Source organism: Lemur catta, chromosome X (genome assembly GCF_020740605.2).
Source record: "Lemur catta isolate mLemCat1 chromosome X, mLemCat1.pri, whole genome shotgun sequence".
Taxonomy (NCBI): Eukaryota; Metazoa; Chordata; class Mammalia; order Primates; family Lemuridae; genus Lemur; species Lemur catta.
The window spans coordinates 20,300,599-20,320,103 of NC_059155.1; the positions used below are offsets into that span (position 1 = coordinate 20,300,599).

The 19,505-nt window shown below is 37.7% G+C and overlaps 1 protein-coding gene across 1 annotated transcript in view; it reads left to right on the plus strand.

The window, feature by feature from the left end:
• IL13RA1 (interleukin 13 receptor subunit alpha 1) overlaps positions 1-19,140 on the plus strand; it is a 53,637-nt gene extending 34,497 nt beyond the window's left edge. Inside the window, exons 7-11 of the mRNA XM_045538720.1 lie at positions 556-603; positions 869-1,001; positions 4,183-4,279; positions 6,338-6,422; positions 16,594-19,140. Of these exons, the coding sequence (XP_045394676.1) occupies positions 556-603; positions 869-1,001; positions 4,183-4,279; positions 6,338-6,422; positions 16,594-16,686 (456 nt within the window). The 3' untranslated portion in view covers positions 16,687-19,140. The remainder of the gene's footprint in view (positions 1-555; positions 604-868; positions 1,002-4,182; positions 4,280-6,337; positions 6,423-16,593) is intronic.
• The last annotated feature ends 365 nt before the right edge of the window (positions 19,141-19,505 follow it).

Genomic DNA, 19,505 nt, shown 5'->3' on the forward strand with positions numbered 1-19,505 from the left:
GCCCGGGCTAGAGTGAGTGCCGTGGCATCAGCCTAGCTCACAGCAACCTCAAACTCCTGGGCTTAAGTGATTCTACTGCCTCAGCCTCTCGAGTAGCTGGGACTACAGGCATGCGCCACCATGCCTGGCTAATTTTTTCTATATAGATTTTTAGCTGTCCAAATCATTTCTTTCTATTTTTGGTAGAGACGGGGTCTCACTCTTGCTCAGGCTGGTCTTGAACTCCTGACCTCGAGCGATGCACCTGCCTCGGCCTCCCAGAGTGCTAGGATTACAGGCGTCAGCCACCATGCCCGGCCTATTTTATCTTTTATGTTTAGATCTACAATATATCTGGAATTGATTTTATGAATAGTGTGAGGAAGGGGTCAAGATTCTTTTTTTCCCATATGGATATGTAATTGACCCAGCACCACTTATTAAAAAAGCCAACATTTTTTCACTGTACGTGGTCCTCTTTTAACGGGATAAAAGGAAGTTTGTTAGAAACAGCTAAATGATATAAAATGTGTTTTTTAAAATTTTGGACTTGTTCATTTTGTTTTTATTTTCCAGGTTGAAGAAGCTAGATGCCAGAACTCAGAATTTGAGAGAAACGAGGAGGTCAGTAAATTCAACATTAGCTATTTGGACTTAGACTCGGAGGAATTGGGGGTGAGGCAGGGCAAGCATAGTGTAAATTTGAGCTGCTTTGAGAAAAACAAACTACTTTGCCAACTGTTTTTCAGGAGTCAAAATCAGATAATTTGAATTGCAGTCCAAGTCTTAATCATATACTGAATTTGGCAGATAATTATATTATGATTTAATAGCAAAGAGAGAGAATAAACTGATAATATTCCCTGTGTATTTTTATTTTATATCTAAGGATACGATTTGTTTCATGGTCCCTGGTGTTCTTCCTGATACTTTCAACACAGTCAGAATAAGAGTCAAAACAAATAAGTTATGCTATGAGGATGACAAACTCTGGAGTAATTGGAGTCAAGCGATGAGTATAGGTAAGAGAACAGGATTTCACTAAAATTTAAAACACCGATGCATGGGAACTAAGCTAAAGCAGAAAATAGACTGGGGAAAGGGATTTTCATGCTTTCTTGATGTCAGCCAGAGAGTATTTACAGTTAAAATTTATTTTCTTTTTAATCACTGTCAAATCACTCAGGGTTAATTTGCAGTGTACAGCTCAGGGAAACCACAATCCAAGTGGTGTTATCCTCTCCTCTGTCCCATCTCTACCTTTATGTTAACAACACAAAGAAAAGTATAGAAGGCAGGCATAATCAAATATGCAGATTGTACAATGCTAGAGGACTGTCCTATGTGCTGATTGATAGAATCAAGAGTGGGTCAATGACTTTGGTGGCATTTAATAGAGATAAACCTGTATCTAGGTTTGAAAAAAACATCATTTATTAATCGAAAGGCTGAACAAGGCAGGCTCAAGTACAAGATTCTAAAGACCTACACTTTATGGATATGTGCGTTGTGGGGTGGGGTATATGACTTTATTTGATTTTAAGTTCAATGTGACTCCACATGGGAACCTTAAATATCCCTAAAAGGCATATACAGTCTTAAATAGCAGTGATAGTGCTACACCCAGAACAAGAGAATGCTGTCGGGAAGCTGGGGCGGGGGGGATTTAGTAGTCCAGCCACATAGGAAGTGTGCAGTAATTTTATTCTGAGCACCACATTGAAGTAGATGCATAGGCAGAACGGAATCTGTCTTTGAAACGGTAGTCAGGATGTTGAAGAATCTCAAAACTTGGTGAGGAACAATTGATGAAGTGACCTTGAAGAGTCTTGATTGCTTAATTCTAATATTTGAGGTATTGTTAAGTAGAAGAGAGAATAGGCTTTCCTTTTTGTGGCTCCAGGGGGCAATATATAGAACCAACTTGAAAACTTTTTAAACAGCTGTCTAAGAGTCAGAGAGACAGATTGTTGAGGTAGTTAATTTCCTATTAATTGAGAGGCTGAACAAGTTGTGTACCAGGCATGGTTGTATTAGTTTATTTATTGTTGCATAACAAATTACTCCAAAGTTAAGCAGTTTAAACCAACACATATTTACCATTTCATGGTGTCTGTGGGTCAGGAATCTAGCCACAGCTTAGCTAGAGGTCTCATAAGGTTGTAGTCAAGCTGCAACTAGGACTGTACTCTCATTTGAAGACTTGACTAGGGCTACAAAATCCACTTCCAAGCTCACTCATGTAGTTGTTGGAAAACTTATTTCCTCACTGGTTGCTGGATGCAGGCTCTGGCGGATTGAATTGTGTCTCCTAAAAAGATGTGTTTGCAAGTCCTAACCCTCAATACCTGTAAATGTGATCTTATTTGGAAATGGGGTTTTTGCAGATATAATCAAGTTAAGATGAGGTCATACTGGATTAGAGTGGACCCTCAATCTAATGACTAGTATCCTTATAAGGAGAGGATACACAGAGACACAGAGTGACACACAGACACACGGGGAAGAGGCCATGTGAAGACAGAGCAAGAGACTACAGTGATGCAGCTACAACCAAGAAAAACTCATGGGAGCCAGCAGAAGCTAGGAAGAGGCAAGGAGGGATTCTTCTCTAGAGCCTTCAGAGGGAGCATGGCCCTGCCAACACCTTGATTTTGGACTTCTAGCCTCCAGAACCATGAGAGAATAAACTTCTCTTGTTTTAAGCCACCCAGTTTGTGGTAATTTTTTTTTTGAGACAGAGTCTCGCTTTGTTGCCCAGGCTAGAGTGCCGTGGCGTCAGCCTAGCTCACAGCAACCTCAAACTCCTGGGCTTAAGTGATCCTCCTGCCTCAGCCTCCCGAGTAGCTGGGACTACAGGCATGCACCACCATGCCTGGCTAATTTTTTCTATATATTTTTAGTTGGCCAGCTAATTTCTTTCCATTTTTAGTAGAGATGGAGTCTCGCTCTTGGTCAGGCTGGTCTCGAACTCCTGACCTCAAGCGATCCTCCTGCCTCAGCCTCCCAAGTAGCTGGGGCTACAGGAGCGAGCCACCACACCTGGCTAATTTTTTGTTTCTATTTTTAGTTGACTGGCTAATTTTTCTATTTTTAGTAGAGACAGGGTCTCGCTCTTGCTCAGGCTAGAAGTTTGTGGTAATTTGTTAAGACAGCCCTAGGAAACTAGGGTGGAGGCTTCCCTTAGTTCCTTGCCACTTGGACCTCCCCACAGGGCTACCTCATGACATGGGAGCTGGCTTCCCCAAGTGAGTGATCTGAGCAAGAAAGAGAGTATGAGAGAACACCCAATATGGGAAAAGGTTTTTTATAAAACCATTTTCATAAGGTCAGGTATTTTATAACCTAACCTTGGAAATGATATCCCATTACTGCAGCTGTTCTGTTATTTAGAAATGAGTCCATTAGTCCAGCCTGTGCTCAAGAGGAGGGGATTGCACAAGGGTGTGAATATCAGGAGGCAGGAATCATCTGGGGTCATCTTAGTAGCTGCCTAAAACTATGGTGCTAGGCCCTGATGATGCTTTCTAGATGTTCATGCCCTAGTGGGAAAAATGAATGTATAAATAGACAAACGACATTATATGTGTTAGGTGTAGCAAAGCAGGCTTTGCAATTGGACAGTGCTGTATTTGAGGCCTGACTCTGTCATTTACTAAATGCTTTTGGATGATTTATTAAACTTCTCTGAGTCTTATCCTTCTCATCTGTATAAATGGGAGATAATACTGTCTATAGCATAGATATGAGATAAGTATGTAAAAGCACCTCATATGGTATCAGATATATAGTAGGTGCTCATTTAAGAATAGTAGTAGCAGTGGTTATTGTTAGGCTTATTTTAGGTATTTAATAGTAGTAAGTAACCATTAAGAAAAGATAATCACTGTTAATGAGATGACACATTTACTAACTATAACATCATTGTTAATAGTATCTAAAACTAATTAAAGATATCCTGATTTCTGATAATCTTTAAGGTGTTTGCTCATTCAGGGAATTTCAGGCACCAGAACAGGACTTTTTTTTTTTTTTTTTAGCTATTAAGATAAGAGAAGATAAGATGTATGAAGAGTTTTGGAAAATAGATTGGGGTAGGGAGGAGAAATATTTGTGATCTCACTGGCTAATGGAATTGTTGCTTGGTTTGTTACTAAAAGGGTTTTATTTCTCATGTCTTTCTATTTGTTTTCCATTTGCCAGGTGAGAAGCCCAATCCCACATTCTACATAACCATGCTACTCATCATTCCAGTCGTCGTTGCAGGTGCAATCATAGTCCTTCTGCTTTACCTAAAAAGGTAAGACAGCTGCCCAGGCAGATTTTACGGTTTCTGCTAGCCTGGTTGATATGGTCATTACTCTTTGTGCTGGTGTTTTAAGTTTGCTCTATGTATTAGAAGCATTTTGGCCATAAATGGCTTTTGGTAGCATGATATAGCAAAGAAGTATTATTTTGCCCATTTTCCAGTGAGGAAAGTATTGGATTGGTTTCCTAGGGCTCTGCTCAAGCATTGCTCCTTTTGCATGGGTTTAGGATTGTCAAATAGGCCCTATGTTCACTATACTCTTTCAAATGTCTAATTTATCAGCAATTAGTAACTCTTGGAATAAGGTTACAGAAATAGAGACCATTACTAATGAAATGACTTCTCTGGTATTAATGCAAAGCAGACTGCTACCTAATGCTGTAGGGAAGAGAACTTCACCACATACGGTACTTACTTATTCCTTGAGGATGTTTTATTTTCTCTATGTCGCTGTAGGGACTGTTACTTGCTCTTGCAGTAAATACCTAAGGTTGGAATAATGTTATTAAACTGGATCCAGAACTGACATGTTATCATTATTTCAACATTCATTCAACATACATATATTGAGTGTCTACTTATGTACTAGGCATTGTTCTAAGTACTGGGGTTATAGCAGTGAACAGAACAAAGTCCCTGTCTACATTCTAGTAGGGGATACACACACACACACACACACACACACACACACACACACACACACACACACACAGTGATAAGTTGGTGGGGGAGGAATGGGAAGTGATAGGATGCACATTTTACATAGGATGGTTGGGAGATACCTCTCTGAGAAAGTGACATTTGAGGAGAAACTCAAACAAAGTAAAGGTATGAGCCATTCAGATATTCAAGGAAAGAGCATTCCAGGCAGGAAGACCAGCAAGTGCAAAGGCCCTGAGGCTGGAACGAACTTGGTGCATCTGGCTGGGCTAGAGTGTACAAGGGGGAGGGTGGCAGGAGGTGAGGCTGGAGAGGTTGGCCGAGCATATCACACAGGTTATGGCAAGGAACTGAGATTTTACTCTAAGCATGATAGGGGAGCATCGGAGAGTTTTAAGCCAGGGAGGGATGTGATCTGATTTACGGTCATAAAAGATCATTGTGGTTGCTGAGTGAAGAATCGATATGGGCAAGAATGGAAGTAGATTAGTTAGGGAGCATTGTAGTGTTTTGGAAGAAAGATGAGAGTAGCCTCTACTTGGGAGTGAGCAATGGAGATAGTAAAAAGTGGTCAAATGTGGGATATATTTTGAAAGGACTTGCTGATAACTGCTTGTCTGTGGAGATATGAGGGAAATTGAGGATTCAGGGATACCTCTTAGATTTTTGGCTTGAGCTACTGAGTGAATGCCCGTGCCATTTACTGAGACAGAGAAGATTGTGAGGAAAGCTAGGTCTAAAGGAAAGGTGAGGACTTCAATTTTACACACTAAGTTTGAGATACCTATTAGATATCCAAGTAGAGATGTACAATAGGCAATTGTGTACACAAATCTGGAGTTTAAGGGAGAGATCTGGGCTGGAGATTTAATTTTGGTTGTCCCAGGCATGTAAGTGGATTTAAAGCCCTAAGACCAGAAGAGAGTGCTCATAAAGCATGTGAGATAGAGACGAGGAAAAAAGACCAAAGCCTGGGGCATACCCTGGGTGATGAGGCAGACCCACCAAAGACTGCTATAAGATTCAAAAATAGGAGAGAAGTAAGAAGAGAAAAGACAAATTTAAGAGGAATGTACCTTGTTCTCAGAACTGTTTTCAAAATTATATGCAGCAAGTGCCTATCTGGTGTATTAAAAGTATAAAACTATTATTTAAATGATAGGGTATAAGTAATTTGGTTATCCCTTTGCTCCACCCAAACTTGATACATTTAGAACATTGATTTTTTCCCCTAGCCTATTTTAGAAATTTCTTCACAACTGCTTTGTCACTGAAGATGACTTGTGTACTATGTCTTTTGTCCACACCTTCTTTCAATATGGTTGTATTTAAGTGGGATTCTCCTATGGACTAGAAGATTAGAACCAAAATGTCTCTGTTTTCTTACAGGCTCAAGATCATTATATTCCCTCCAATTCCTGATCCTGGCAAGATTTTTAAAGAAATGTTTGGAGACCAGAATGATGATACCTTGGTAAGCATTAACTTCATAGAGTTTGAAGTTGCTTATTTTTTTGGAGGCTATGGGATTTTTAAATTTGTGGTAAAATATACTTAACATAAAATTTACCATTTTAACTGTACAGTTCAGTGACATTAAGTACATTTATAATGTTTTGCAGCCATCACCACTATTTCCAGAACTTTTTCATCATCCCAAATAGAAACTATGCCTATTAAATAACTCCCCATCCCCCCTCCCCCACCCCAATAAGCCTCTATTTTACTGTCTGTCTCTATGAATTTGCCTATTCTAGGTACTTCATATATGTGGAATCATATGCTGTTTGTCCTTTTGTGTCTGGCTGCCTTCACTTAGCACAATGTTTTTAAGGTTCATCCGTGTTGTAGCATGTATCAGAATTTCATTTTGAAATTGGTTCTTTTAAACTAAATTTATCTAAAAGATTAAAGAAGAGCTAATTTTAAATATTGCATCTCAGGCCAAGCATACTAGCTAAGAAGTCCCCATAATACTTTGCCCATCTTATATCCCTGGCCTTCATTCTCCCTCTGGGTTAGGGGACATATTTTATCAAAACGTGTGTGCTCCAGCCTGAGCAATAGTGAGACCCCGTCTCTACTAAAAAATAGAAATTATCTGGCCAACTAAAAATATATATAGAAAAAAATTAGCCGGGCATGGTGGCGCATGCCTGTAGTCCCAGCTACTGGGGAGGCTGAGGCAGTAGGATCGCTTAAGCCCAGGAGTTTGAGGTTGCTGTGAGCTAGGCTGACGCCACGGCACTCACTCTAGCCCGGGCTACAGAGCGAGACTCTGTCTCAAAAAAAACAAAAACAACAACACAAAAAAACATGTGTGGGTGTGGGTGAGCCTCCTACATGAAGCTAGCCTAATAGGCAGGCTTTCTGACTCCTGGATAATTTTTTAAACCTGTTGTGGAGAAATATAAAGATAGGGTAAGTGATTTGAATGCATTTTCTTCATGCTATTGCTTGGCAAGCTGGACTCCAAAGACATGGAGACCTACCCATAGTTGGTTTCCTGCAGATGCTCATGCTAGAGTTTGTGGCTAGAAAACCTAAGGCATTATGAAAACAAAAGGGTTTGATGTTTCAGTGATAAATACATTTACCCTAATGAAATAATAAAGACACTAAATGAAATAAATATCAATATCATTGTATATCTCTTAAATTAGTAATATCAGGCATAAGGCAGTTAATTTAGGGAAGTAGTACAGCATAGTAGATAATAGCCTGAGCTCTGGAGTCAGATTGTCTGGATTCGAATCTCTGCTATGTCATTTACCATCTTTTTGACCTTGGGTAACTTCCTTAGTCTCTGTGTGACTCAGTTTTGCCATTTGTAAAGCGGAGGTAACAATAGCACCTGCCTCATTGTGTTGTTATATATATTAAATTTTCAATAACAATAATTAACAGAAATCACTTAGCATGCCTGGCACATTTTATAAGCGCTTAATAAGTGTTACTATTGCTAATGATTTCTTTTTATCTTTAATCCCCAAATAATTCTTGTAATAGGGGGTGATTCACCATGGCACCAATGATACTTGGTTAGGGAACGAAGGCAAGGAGGCTGATATGCTATCAGAGGAGGATTATTCTGGATCACTTTTTCACCAAGTTATTTTCATAGGGAAGGGGTAACTCTGCCAGGCCCTGGGGGATAGGGCATCACTAGGCAGGTAGGTCCAGAAGTCAGGTGTCTGAGGGGGAGATCATATCCCTCAAGTACAGTCTGGGGTGAGTGTGGCAGCCAGTGGTTCTTCAACTTTAGTTGAGTCACAATCAACTGGCATGCTTGTAAGAAATATAGATTTCTGGGCCCTACCTACAGAAATTCTGATTAGGCATATCTGGGACAAGTTCCAGGAATCTGCTTATTTAACAGGAGCCCACAGATGATTCCTGTCCTGGTGAGACAGTCTGTGGGCCACACTTTGAAAATCACTGATATAGATAGTTTCTTTAGAATTATCCATGTCTCTTTCTTCATTTCACCAGCTGTGATAGATGCTGGAGGTTGGGAATTATGCAAGCACTCCAACAGCTCTAACCAGTTATTGAAAGTTTACTATGTGCCAGGCAGTGTATTAAGTGCTTTGCTTATCTTACCTTATCTTAAGGAATCCTTGTCACCACCCTATGCTTATTAGTACCATTTTACAGATGAGGAAATGGAGCCTCAGTGAGGTTAAGTAACTTAGCTGCAGTCACACAACTAGTTGGTGATAAGGTAGGATTTGAGCCGGGATTGTCTGATGCCAGAGTTCTCTCGCTCTTTTTACAATGCTGCATTGCTTCTTGTACTATAGAATGCTTGTTGTCAGGAACTTCATCATCTTCTAAGAGGTCTGATGACAGCAATAGAGGGTTAGGATAGGGCATTTCTGAGAAAAAGATTTGGGGTCACATTATGAGTAGCTTTAAATGGGAAGGTATTAGGACTATCAGTCTGATAATCTGGAGGGAATGGATTAGAGAGGGGAGACACTAGCATGGTAGCAAACTGGGAACCTAGATCTGAATTTGCCCCATTAAATGTTTTGTTTAGCTAGTGGGGTATAATTAAAATCTTTCAATTTGGAATCCTAGGCGGGGCATGTGCTCTTCAATTCATCTCAGGCCCCGCCATTCCCAGTTCCCACTGTGGTTTTGCACATTGACTTAAATGCCAGACCCTTGAAAGGCATTTGAGTTTGCTTCCCCTCTTAGCAGCATGGAGACTAGTTAAAATGCCATGACACAAATGCCCCATATCTGTGTAAACATGTTTGGACTCACTAATACATACCAGATATGCCAACCAAAACAGTGATGAGATAGAAATTTCCAGCCTAATAGATTTCTAAAAAGTGATACTATCCAGGGTTTAACAAGTGAGTGGGGAGCTGGCATTTTTCATGCACTGCTGGTGGGGCCTGTAAAATGATATATATCGTTTCTGGAGGGGACTTGGTAAAATGTAGCAAGAGTCTTTGAACCTGTAATTATACTTTTAGGAATCGATTTTAAGGAACTAATCCAACAATGGCACAAGAATGGTCAATGCAGCATTTGTTTCTAGCATGAAAAATTAGAAACCAATGAAACATCAATAATCAAGAATTAGTTTAGAAAAGAAAAGTTAGATTTTCAAAGTATTTAATTTCATAACAAAATACTCATGATGTAAGAGTAAGAAACAGATCATAAATGTGTAGTATATTACAATCCCAATTTTTATAAAAATGCATTAATATACATAAAGAACAATGGAATGAATGATCATTTCTAGGCAGAGGGATTGTGGGTAACTGATATTATTTTCTGTCTACCTTTCTGAAATTTCCAAATTGCCTATAATGAGCATATATTACTTTTATAATAAAAGAAACCCTATACAAGTCATTAAGGGAAAAAGAGAATATTGTCGTCATCCAGGTCTGAGAGATAATAAGGACTTGAACTTAGGTGGTAGCAGAGAAGATTGATGTAAGAGATGTTATTAACAGAAACTAACTCATTATGACTTGGTGACTCTGTGTGGGTGATAAAAGGTGGAGAGAGTAAAAAATAATTTAAAGTTTTCAAGTCTGGGTAATAGAGTGAATGATGGGAACGTTGACAGCAAAATCAGATCAATTATCTTTCTCAGAGATGGGAAAATTGCTTTTTTTCAATTTGCTGTCTAGAGGATAATATGTTGTTTTCATCCCAATGAGTCAGATAATTCTGTAATTTGGTGAGGCAGATATACTGACAAGATGGACCACTAAAAGCATAAGGTGTTTTTGTTTTGATAGTTGCAGACCATTAAACAAAATCAGTTTTTTAAAACTAAAAGTATAATAAAAATGCCAGATAGGAGAAAGGGTGAGAGAACAAATTTTTATGTCTGCTTTTAACTAAATGGATAATCAGCTTTCTTTACATGGCCACAATTCTCACAAATTGAATTGCATATACAGTAGAAAAACTAACCTTTTACTTCTAGAATCATCAAATTATAGAACAAGCCCACCCTTAGAGGTCATCTAATGAGGTGGATGTTTACATATTTAATTACTTCCCTTTAATTATAAGTTTTAAAAACTCTAGATTCTCATCCAAGTCCTGCACTTTAGAGGTAAGGACATTAAGGGCCACAGGGACTGTTACATAGAGAGGTAACTACAAAACCTAAACTAGAACCCATATAGCCCAAGTTACCAACTTCTAATCCAAAGAGTTAATCCATGTCATTTTAAAACATTCTCCTCTTCCACACTGCACCATTAATAGTGTTTTTTTTTAAAGAAACTTATTTAGGTGTGGCCACAAATAAGTTAAATCTTCCGTATAGTTTTCCTTAAGGTTTCTAGTGTTTTGATGATGTTTTCTTCATCACTGTAGTAACGTTTTGGCCAACTGCATTTTTTTTTCCTGTTGTTTTGCTATTTGCCTTTTCCTTGTGACTAGTTGGGCTGCTGGCCATGTTGGGAAGAGGGGTTGGAGAAGGGGAGTTGCAGAGGGAATTGCTTCTCTCTCTGAATTTGTTTTATCCATAAAATTTATCTATTCTTCCACCACTTCTTGGAAACCAGTTATATAGTTCACCATTGTGCCAGTTTTACATTCCTGATCAGAAAGCAGCTTTTAAAACTTGGAGTTGACTTTCAAATACTGCTCATTTTTTTTTTTACTTCAGTATGTATCTTTAAAAACTAAGAAAGTAAGAATGCTTCCCTACATGGCCAAAATAGCATTATTGCACTTTAAAAATTATTAATTCCTTAATATCATCTAATACTCAGTCCATATTCAGATTTTTCCAACTGTCCCAATTGTCAGGAGATAGATGTTATCCAGTTGTCCCAACATTGGTGAGGCTGAGATTGAGCACTGTATTTAAGGTGGTGGCAGCATGTCCCTTCCTGCCATCTGCATTTATTTCCTCTCTTGCCATCTGAAGATAATGTGTGGTGTTATGCCAGCACCCTGTCAACTCTTCAGCTAATGCTTCTTATATCAGCTGATATCCTTGCCCGAATCAATCATTTCCTTAGGGGTTGTAAAATGACAATGTTTTTATTTTATCATTTCATCTACATTTATAAACTGGCACTTTTCTATAAAGCACTGCTTTTAGTCATCAACTGGACTCTTTGGTTGTTCTGAAATTCAGTTCCTGCTAAAAAGGCAAGATGCATCTTTAATTCTTTTCCTTTATTTATCAATTTTTTAAGTGAACAGTTGGATTAATAGCCACCTCAAATGGCACCAAGTTAGTCCTCTCCACACCACATTCAACTTTTTTTTTTTTTTTTTAAGCTGCAGTGATTTTAAGGCATGGGATCTGCAATTCATATTGTACAACTTTCTGTTTTGAATGTTAATCTGAAGAGGACTGGGGCATGAAATAGGTGGTCTTGTATACAAAAGGACTTAGGTGCACAAAACCCACTTCACTTCTATAGACAACTCACTGTAGGAAATATCTTAGTCAAATCTTGAAAGTAATCTTAAATTGAGACTTGATGTTTGATTACACTACTGAATTTGTTTCTTTAAAACATAAAAGCCCATATAACATGCTATTTTTCTAGGCTTAGATAACTAATAACTAAAGGCCAATTCTGTTAGACTCTGAGACACTGATTTTTTTTTTTTATCTATGATGTTTTTCATCTTTGGCCATTTTATTGTTGATTACTTTGTTTAAAAAAATTGACAGTAAAGATTAAATTATGGACTGGTAATTTGTGGGTTTATTTATTTTTTCTATAAGTGATTTTAAAATGAGACTGGCATATAATTCACAAAACTGAATAATAAGTCAGAGCCACTGCATCTGTTTCTTTTACCTTACATGGACATCTTCATTGAAGCAGTGCTCAGGAAAAGGCCACGGTGCTGATAAAGGGTGAATATGAGAACAATTCAAGTTTTAGGAATGAAAAGTGGCAATTAGAAAGATTAATGTATTTTTAGAAGCTATTTCTGTTGCAGTGTTCACCTCATTAAAACAAATTGTCTTTTTCTTGTCCAACACATCTAAGCATGAGGTCTAATGACCAGAAAGCAATGAAAGTGTAATTTCCAGGGTGTATTTTTTTTAATTGAAATATTTTTTCCTTTAAAAGCAATATGTATTTATTGTAGAAAAATTAGAACTACAGATAATCTAAAGAGAAAGATTAAATCACTCTTAATCCTATCATCCAGACATAACTATCTTTAAAGTTAAATGAACGTCATAGAGAAATGGAAATACTTGTATTAATAAATGGAATAATAGCAACAACAGTAATAATAGTTCATAGTTACTGAACCTTTACTATATGCCAGACACTTTTTCCAAGCACTTCCCCCATTAATTTGTCCCCATCCTGGAGTTGGTATGTATTATCTCCATTATACAGATGAAGAAAATGAGACACCAGAGGGCTTATTTGTAACTTGCTCAAGGTTATACTGCTAGTACATAGCAGAGCTAGGATCCAAACTTAACTGACAAGTGGCAGAGCTGAGATCTGAACCCAGGCATCTTGATTTTCCAGTCCAGACTTTTAACCAATCATATTATATAATATTTTTAAATAAAGCATATCAAATTTGATTTGATTTTAACAGATGAGAAAGAACCAGGTGAAACTAAAGAAATTGCTGAACTTTTGATATATTATAAAATAATTTTTAATGATTATTGAAAAGAGCAATTTTTCTTATGTTCTCTCCATTTGCTCCCCATTTTTAAAGTTGGCCAGTATCTCGATTGTCAGTGCCCTCATACAGAGCCCTCATTTACTCTTCCTTCTATGTGTGGGTATGTATTTGATGCTCACTATCAGTCTTTATGTTGATGTTTCTCCAGTCATTTTCGTTGTTTAAAACTCTAAAGGTTTTCTCAGAAAGGATTCATGGGACCAGCATTTTCTGAATTATTTACACATTGATGGTATTTGCTGCATTTATAATTGAAAGTCATTTTGGCAAGATATAAAATCTATGGCTCATATATCCTGCCTTGGGTATCTTAAATGTGTCCTCCATTTTCTTCTGGCATAAAATGTTGTTGTCAAAGTTGGCTGACAATATACTTTTCTTTCTGTATTAAAACACTTGGTCTTTTCGGCTGGTTATCAAAAGACTTTTTTCTTCAAAGTCCAATAATTCTATCAGAATATGTCTTGCTGCTGTTGGTCATTCTGGGTTAATTTTCTGAGGTATATCATGTGCCCTTTCAGTATGTAATTTCAGATCTATTTTTTTAATTTCCGTAAAAAATTCTTTACTTATAGACTTTAGTTATTCTGTTCCCTTGTTTTCTTTGCCTGTCACATCCTCTTGGATAATTTTCATCCACCTTCATTTCTTTTTGATAAAAAAATCCTTCTTTCCTCTTCTATTTCTCTTAAGGTAGTATCTGATTATCTGTTATGTTTATTTGCCCCTGTGTTTCTTCTAGCTTAGTCTTTATTTCTGAACTTTTTTTTACTGATTTGATTTATTCACATTGTATGTCTGTATCACATACACTCTATAAAGATACACAACTATTTTGTACCCATAATAATTTTAAAATTTACATTTAATTCTTTACTGAGTTTTGTCATCTCATTTCTGAGTTGTTCTTATTCTGACTTTTTATATATTCTAACATATTATTTACATTTCTTGCATATCGTATAACTTTTTCTCAATATATTTCAGCTAGTTCTGAAATATTAGATTATAGTTTTTATCTGTTTTGTGGATATATCTTTCTGGCATGTTTTAATTCTGTGAGGATATTATTTTGTTGCTCATTTTTACATGAAATTTGTTTCCTGAACTTTTACAAGGAGGCTTGATTTAGATTAGGTTTTTCCCCTAATTTCATGGCTACAGAGCACCATCTTCTATTGGTTTTGAGAATTATTCAAAATTATAATGAATTACGTTCTGAAATCTCCTGGCCCTGTCTATCTGCCTCCTGTAGTTTTATCTGGGCTTTCTTTTTTGTCCCTCTTGCCCATGTCCTGGCCAATTTGGAGTCTATTCTACCAGTTTTCTTCTCAGAGTAAAGCTTTGTCCTAGAAAGGAGCTTTGGAGAGTTAGTGTTGAGAGTTCATGGGGGACCAGGCTGCTTTCAGTCTAGACCATGGATTCCTTGCTCTCAATCATTGTTTGGAGGTGCAAACCCCTCCCATTCTCAGTTGTTGTTCATAAGTTAACTTGCTGAAGTTTGCGTTATTTTAGAGTTTGTGGATGCTGATTCCTTCTATATACTCTTCCACAGCTGATACCATTTTTGGTCTTGTAGCTATCTCTAGTTTTTCCCCACCCACTCTTATTTTGGGTTCATGGGGGAATTATTTTCACCTAGTTTTGTTGCAGATTGTGTTGGTGGATTTTGGTTTTGCTTTCCTACTTGCCCTATTTATCTTTCCCGGTTTGTGTGTGTGTGTGTGTGTGTGTGTGTGTGTGTGTGTGTGTGTGTGTGTGTGTGTGTGTGTGTGTGTGACATTTAGGGAAATTCAAAAACTATGCTTCCACCACTATCTTCTTCCCAGAATTTTTCTGCAAACTACAGACCATGGGCCAAATCCTGCTTGGCACTTGTTTTTGTACAGCCTTTGACCTAAGATGGTTTTTACGTCTTTAAATAGATGAAAAAAATCTAAAGAAGAATACTATTTTGTGGCATGTGAAAATTATATGAGATTTAGATTTCAGTGTCCGTAAATAAAGTTTTGTTGGAACACAGCCATGCCCATTCATTTATATGTTGTCTCTGGCTGCTTTCATGCTATATGTTTTAAAGTATATGTTTTATATATATACTTTAGGGTATATATTTTAAAGTCTTTGATTGATACAAATTAAGTACCCCTAATCTGAAAATCCAAACTCCAAAATACTCCAAATTCCAAAATTTTTTCAGTGCCAACATGACACTCAAAGGAAATGCTTGTTAGAGCATTTCAGATTTTCACATTAGGGATGCTTAACCAAATAAGTATTGTAATATTCCAAATGCAGATATTCCAAAATCCAAAGCACTTATGGTTCCAAGCATTTCAGATAAGCAATATTTAACCTGTATTAGCAAATTATCATCAAGAAAGGTTGTACAGGCCGGGCGCGGTGGCTCACGCCTGTAATCCTAACACTCTGGGAGGCCGAGGCAGGTGGATTGCTCGAGGTCAGGAGTTCGAGACCAGCCTCAGCAAGAGCGAGACTCCGTCTCTACTAAAAATAGAAAGAAATTATCTGGCCAACTAAAATATATATATAGAAACAATTAGCCGGGCATAGTGGTGCATGCCTGTAGTCCCAGCTAAGTGGGAGGCTGAGGCAGTAGGATCCCTTGAGCCCAGGAGTTTGAGGTTGCTGTGAGCTAGGCTGATGCCACGGCACTCACTCTAGCCCGGGCAACACAGCGAGACTCTGTCTCAAAAAAAAAAAAAAAAAGGAAAGGTTGTACAAGTTAAATATCCATTAAGGAAACTGGCTAAATAAGTTATGGTGCATTCCTTCAGTGAAATATTATGCAGAGGTTAAAGAAAATGAGGTAGATCTATTTTACTGATATCTAAGAATATACAACATATGCTGTTAGGTGAAACACCCAGGTTACATATATAGACTATGATTCCTTCATGTTAAGGAAACCAAGGCATCATAATACACAAACTTAAATTTGTCATAAGCAGCATAGATTACAACTAGGTTGTGCCAATTTATATACCTACCAGTAGTATTTACTTGACTTTTTGGGCCTATTATATCTACTTGACTTTTTGAGCCTATTATATCTCTAGAGCAATGGTCAAACTTGAGTGGTAAGAAATTAAAGGTAATAAAGGTTCAAATGAAACAGTTGAAGTGAGAAAAGCATGCCACCCTTTTATTCTTCTTGAAAAGAATTTGTTTCCAATTTTGGAAATGTCCAGATTTATTAATCTCTTGAGATATCCATTATACATCATATAACAATCTCATGCTTCCCCCCTTTAATGTTAATACCTGACTGTTTTATTTCATTAATTGTTCAAATAGATAAAGATCCTTAGTCAAAAACCAAAACCAGGAAAATAGACACTTGTGGTTCCATGCACGCAAATCTAAACATAAGCATTGGCTGTGAGTACTCAAGGAAAGAACACTGTTTAGAAAACTCATTGTGTATGTGTTTTTTCCCTCCCTTCCAGCAGTGGAAGAAGTATGACATTTACGAGAAGCAAACCAAGGAAGAAACTGACTCTGTAGTGCTGATAGAAAACCTGAAGAAAACCTCTCAGTGATGGAGATAATTTATTTTTTAACCTTCAGCGTGACCTTGTGAAGATTCTTCCCATTCTCTCTATTTGTTATCTGGGGACTTGTTAAATGGAAACTGAAACTACTGGACCACTTAAAAACAGGCAGCTCATAAGACCCACAGGTCTTTATGTTGAGTTGTGTACCGGAAAACTGAAAATAATGGGCTCTTTGGAAAGGAGAGTGGAGTCATTTTCATTGAGTTATAAAAGCAGACATCCTTTGTGAAGGCTTCAATATAGGGGACAAAGCAAAAAGTGATGATAGCAGTAGAATTAATCTTATCAAGAGTCATGACAACTTCCTGAGTGATCTATGCTTGCTTTGTATTATTTGTGTCAAACAACGCCAACAAATTTTATTTGCAGAAGAACTCATTTTGGGTACAAATACTGATGTCAAACTTGAGTTACAAAGAACATCTAGCAAACAAAATTGATAAAATCTTCTATCTATTGTTTGGGATTCCTACTGAGTAATGTTTGTGGCTATTGAGACTCTTAACAGTCTGGAATCATCATCCCCTTTAACAGCAGTATCCTCTGCTTTGAAAGCCTCAGAAATCAGTGTTTGCCATGATGATGACAACTGCAGAAAAAGCAGAGGCAGCTTTTTTACCAAGACCTCTCAAAGCCATTGTAGGCTTTTAAGGGCAGTGGAGGCAGAGTGATTCATTGGGTATTAGAGTCTGAACCATGAAATCTCTAATGATGTATTATCTTTTCTTCACCTCTGCTACTCAAATCAAGTATTTACTGTGTGTCTGGCTTGTGCTACACCTCCAGGTGTGAGGCACAGACCCTCTCCAAGGGTTTACAGTCTAGTTGGAACTCCTTGGTTCTTACCACCTTCTTTATCTCTACCAGTCATTTTTCAAACCTGCAATTCCCCAACTCTGACACTGATTTCTCCTTTTGCATGCTCCCTCATTGCCTTCCTTGTAGCCTTTTGACTTTCATTAGAAATTAGGATATAAATCTGCTCAAGACACCGAGAGGAGCAGGGGGTAATTTGTATCTCAGGTAAAGTGTGAGCAGACTGAGAAACAATGATTAATTCTTGCACGTTTTGTAAATTCTGTGTGAGCCTGCAATTGTTGGGAGTTTTTCAGCATCTCATGTTTATATATGCATTTTTCTAAACAGAGATGAGGTATTATCTTCACTTAGAACTTTGCTATTTGCTTGAGAAAAAAGAATAATTGAATATTTTTCTCCTTTTTTTTTTTTTTTTTACAAAATGGGCCCTGGGATTCCTGTTTTCCCTGCCATAAATGGTTAATTAAGTAAGTTCTGTGTCTTACATTGACAGCCATCCATCCAAGGCTACCTTTATGCTTTTTTTTTTTTGGCATATGTTAGGGTTCCATTCTCACCCATCCCCACAACATATCCATATATATTCCCTGTACTCCTACATCTCCCTAATTTAAAGAAGTATGGGAAATGAGAGGTATCTCCCCTCAACCTCCTCCCCATTTCTCTCCACACACACACAGACTCAGATTACTGATAGGAACGTGATAACTTTATATCACAAGTTCTCCAAACATTTACCAATCATATGAATAAGATGATGCTCCCTTGCAATTCCTGCTCTTAGGGGAGGGGAGGGGGGATAAGAAACCAATATTCTCAACAGGTCTGGGCAAAAGTGGCAAACTGCTTCCATGGCTGTGGAGAACCACTGTGCCCTGGCTTCTCTGAGGAAATTGGGATTTGTGGCAATGGTAGATTTAAAGTGCCTCTTCCCTTTGCTTTTATTTTTGAGGTCAGATTGAGCCTGGGAGACAGGCATATTGGATGTTCCGTTTTGTTGTACTGTTCTCTAGAAAGAATATTTCATTCCTGTGTAGGAATGAAATCAATTCCTTTCCAGTCCTTTATAATTCTGGGAAGCAAAACACTTACATGCCTCACCCAAAGCCATTTTTACTATTATCCTATTTAGATGACAATGAGGAGGATGCTTTGAAATTCCCAAGGAACACTGACACTGACAGTCATGTAGCCTGGGAGTGGGGAAATTGTATTTTGTTCTCGTCCTCCTCTTTTAGCTGAGAGACTAAGAGGCATTAAATTATGAGAGTACCTATGGTGGTTTCACAATTGCTAAAAAGTGACCCCCTCGATCTTGGGAGCTCTCGGAGACTTCAGTACATCAGTGGGATTCCCATCACCTGTAGGAAACTAGTGGGTTCATTTACTGTTTTAGGCCTAACCTATATGGATTTTTTTCCCACACATACTTAAGTAAACCCACCGTGAGGATGGTCATTCTTATTCTTTCATTCAGATAAGTTTTTTCTTCATCTGGGCACTGAAGGGATACATAAAACAATGTTAACATTTTTGGTAACGTCTTCACCCAGGGATCATTTTTGTTTAACTTCTTATAGGAAAACTTGAGTTAAATAAATATTGTCTTTTTGTATGTCATCCAAATGGTTTCCTTTGGTCTTTTTTGGGGAAAGTGTTGTGAAGGGTGGGTGGTGGAGAAAATTGGAGTTAAAAGAATAAACATTGTGAAAAAATTCCAAGGCAGCTATTTTACCTTATAATAGCTTATCATAAGCTTCCCTACTGTTCTGGTGTGCCTAGTACAGCCTTTGTAAGCAGCACGTAAAGGAACTTAAGTATTTGATAAATTGTAGCTATGTTAATTAATGGAAATGGGGAGATGGTCCTTTCTAATATTAAGCTAAAATGGAGTGCAATATGCTTACTGTCGTGGTATACATGATGTATCCATGGTATACATGACTGTCGTAGTATACATGATGGGAGACCTCTAGTCACAAGAT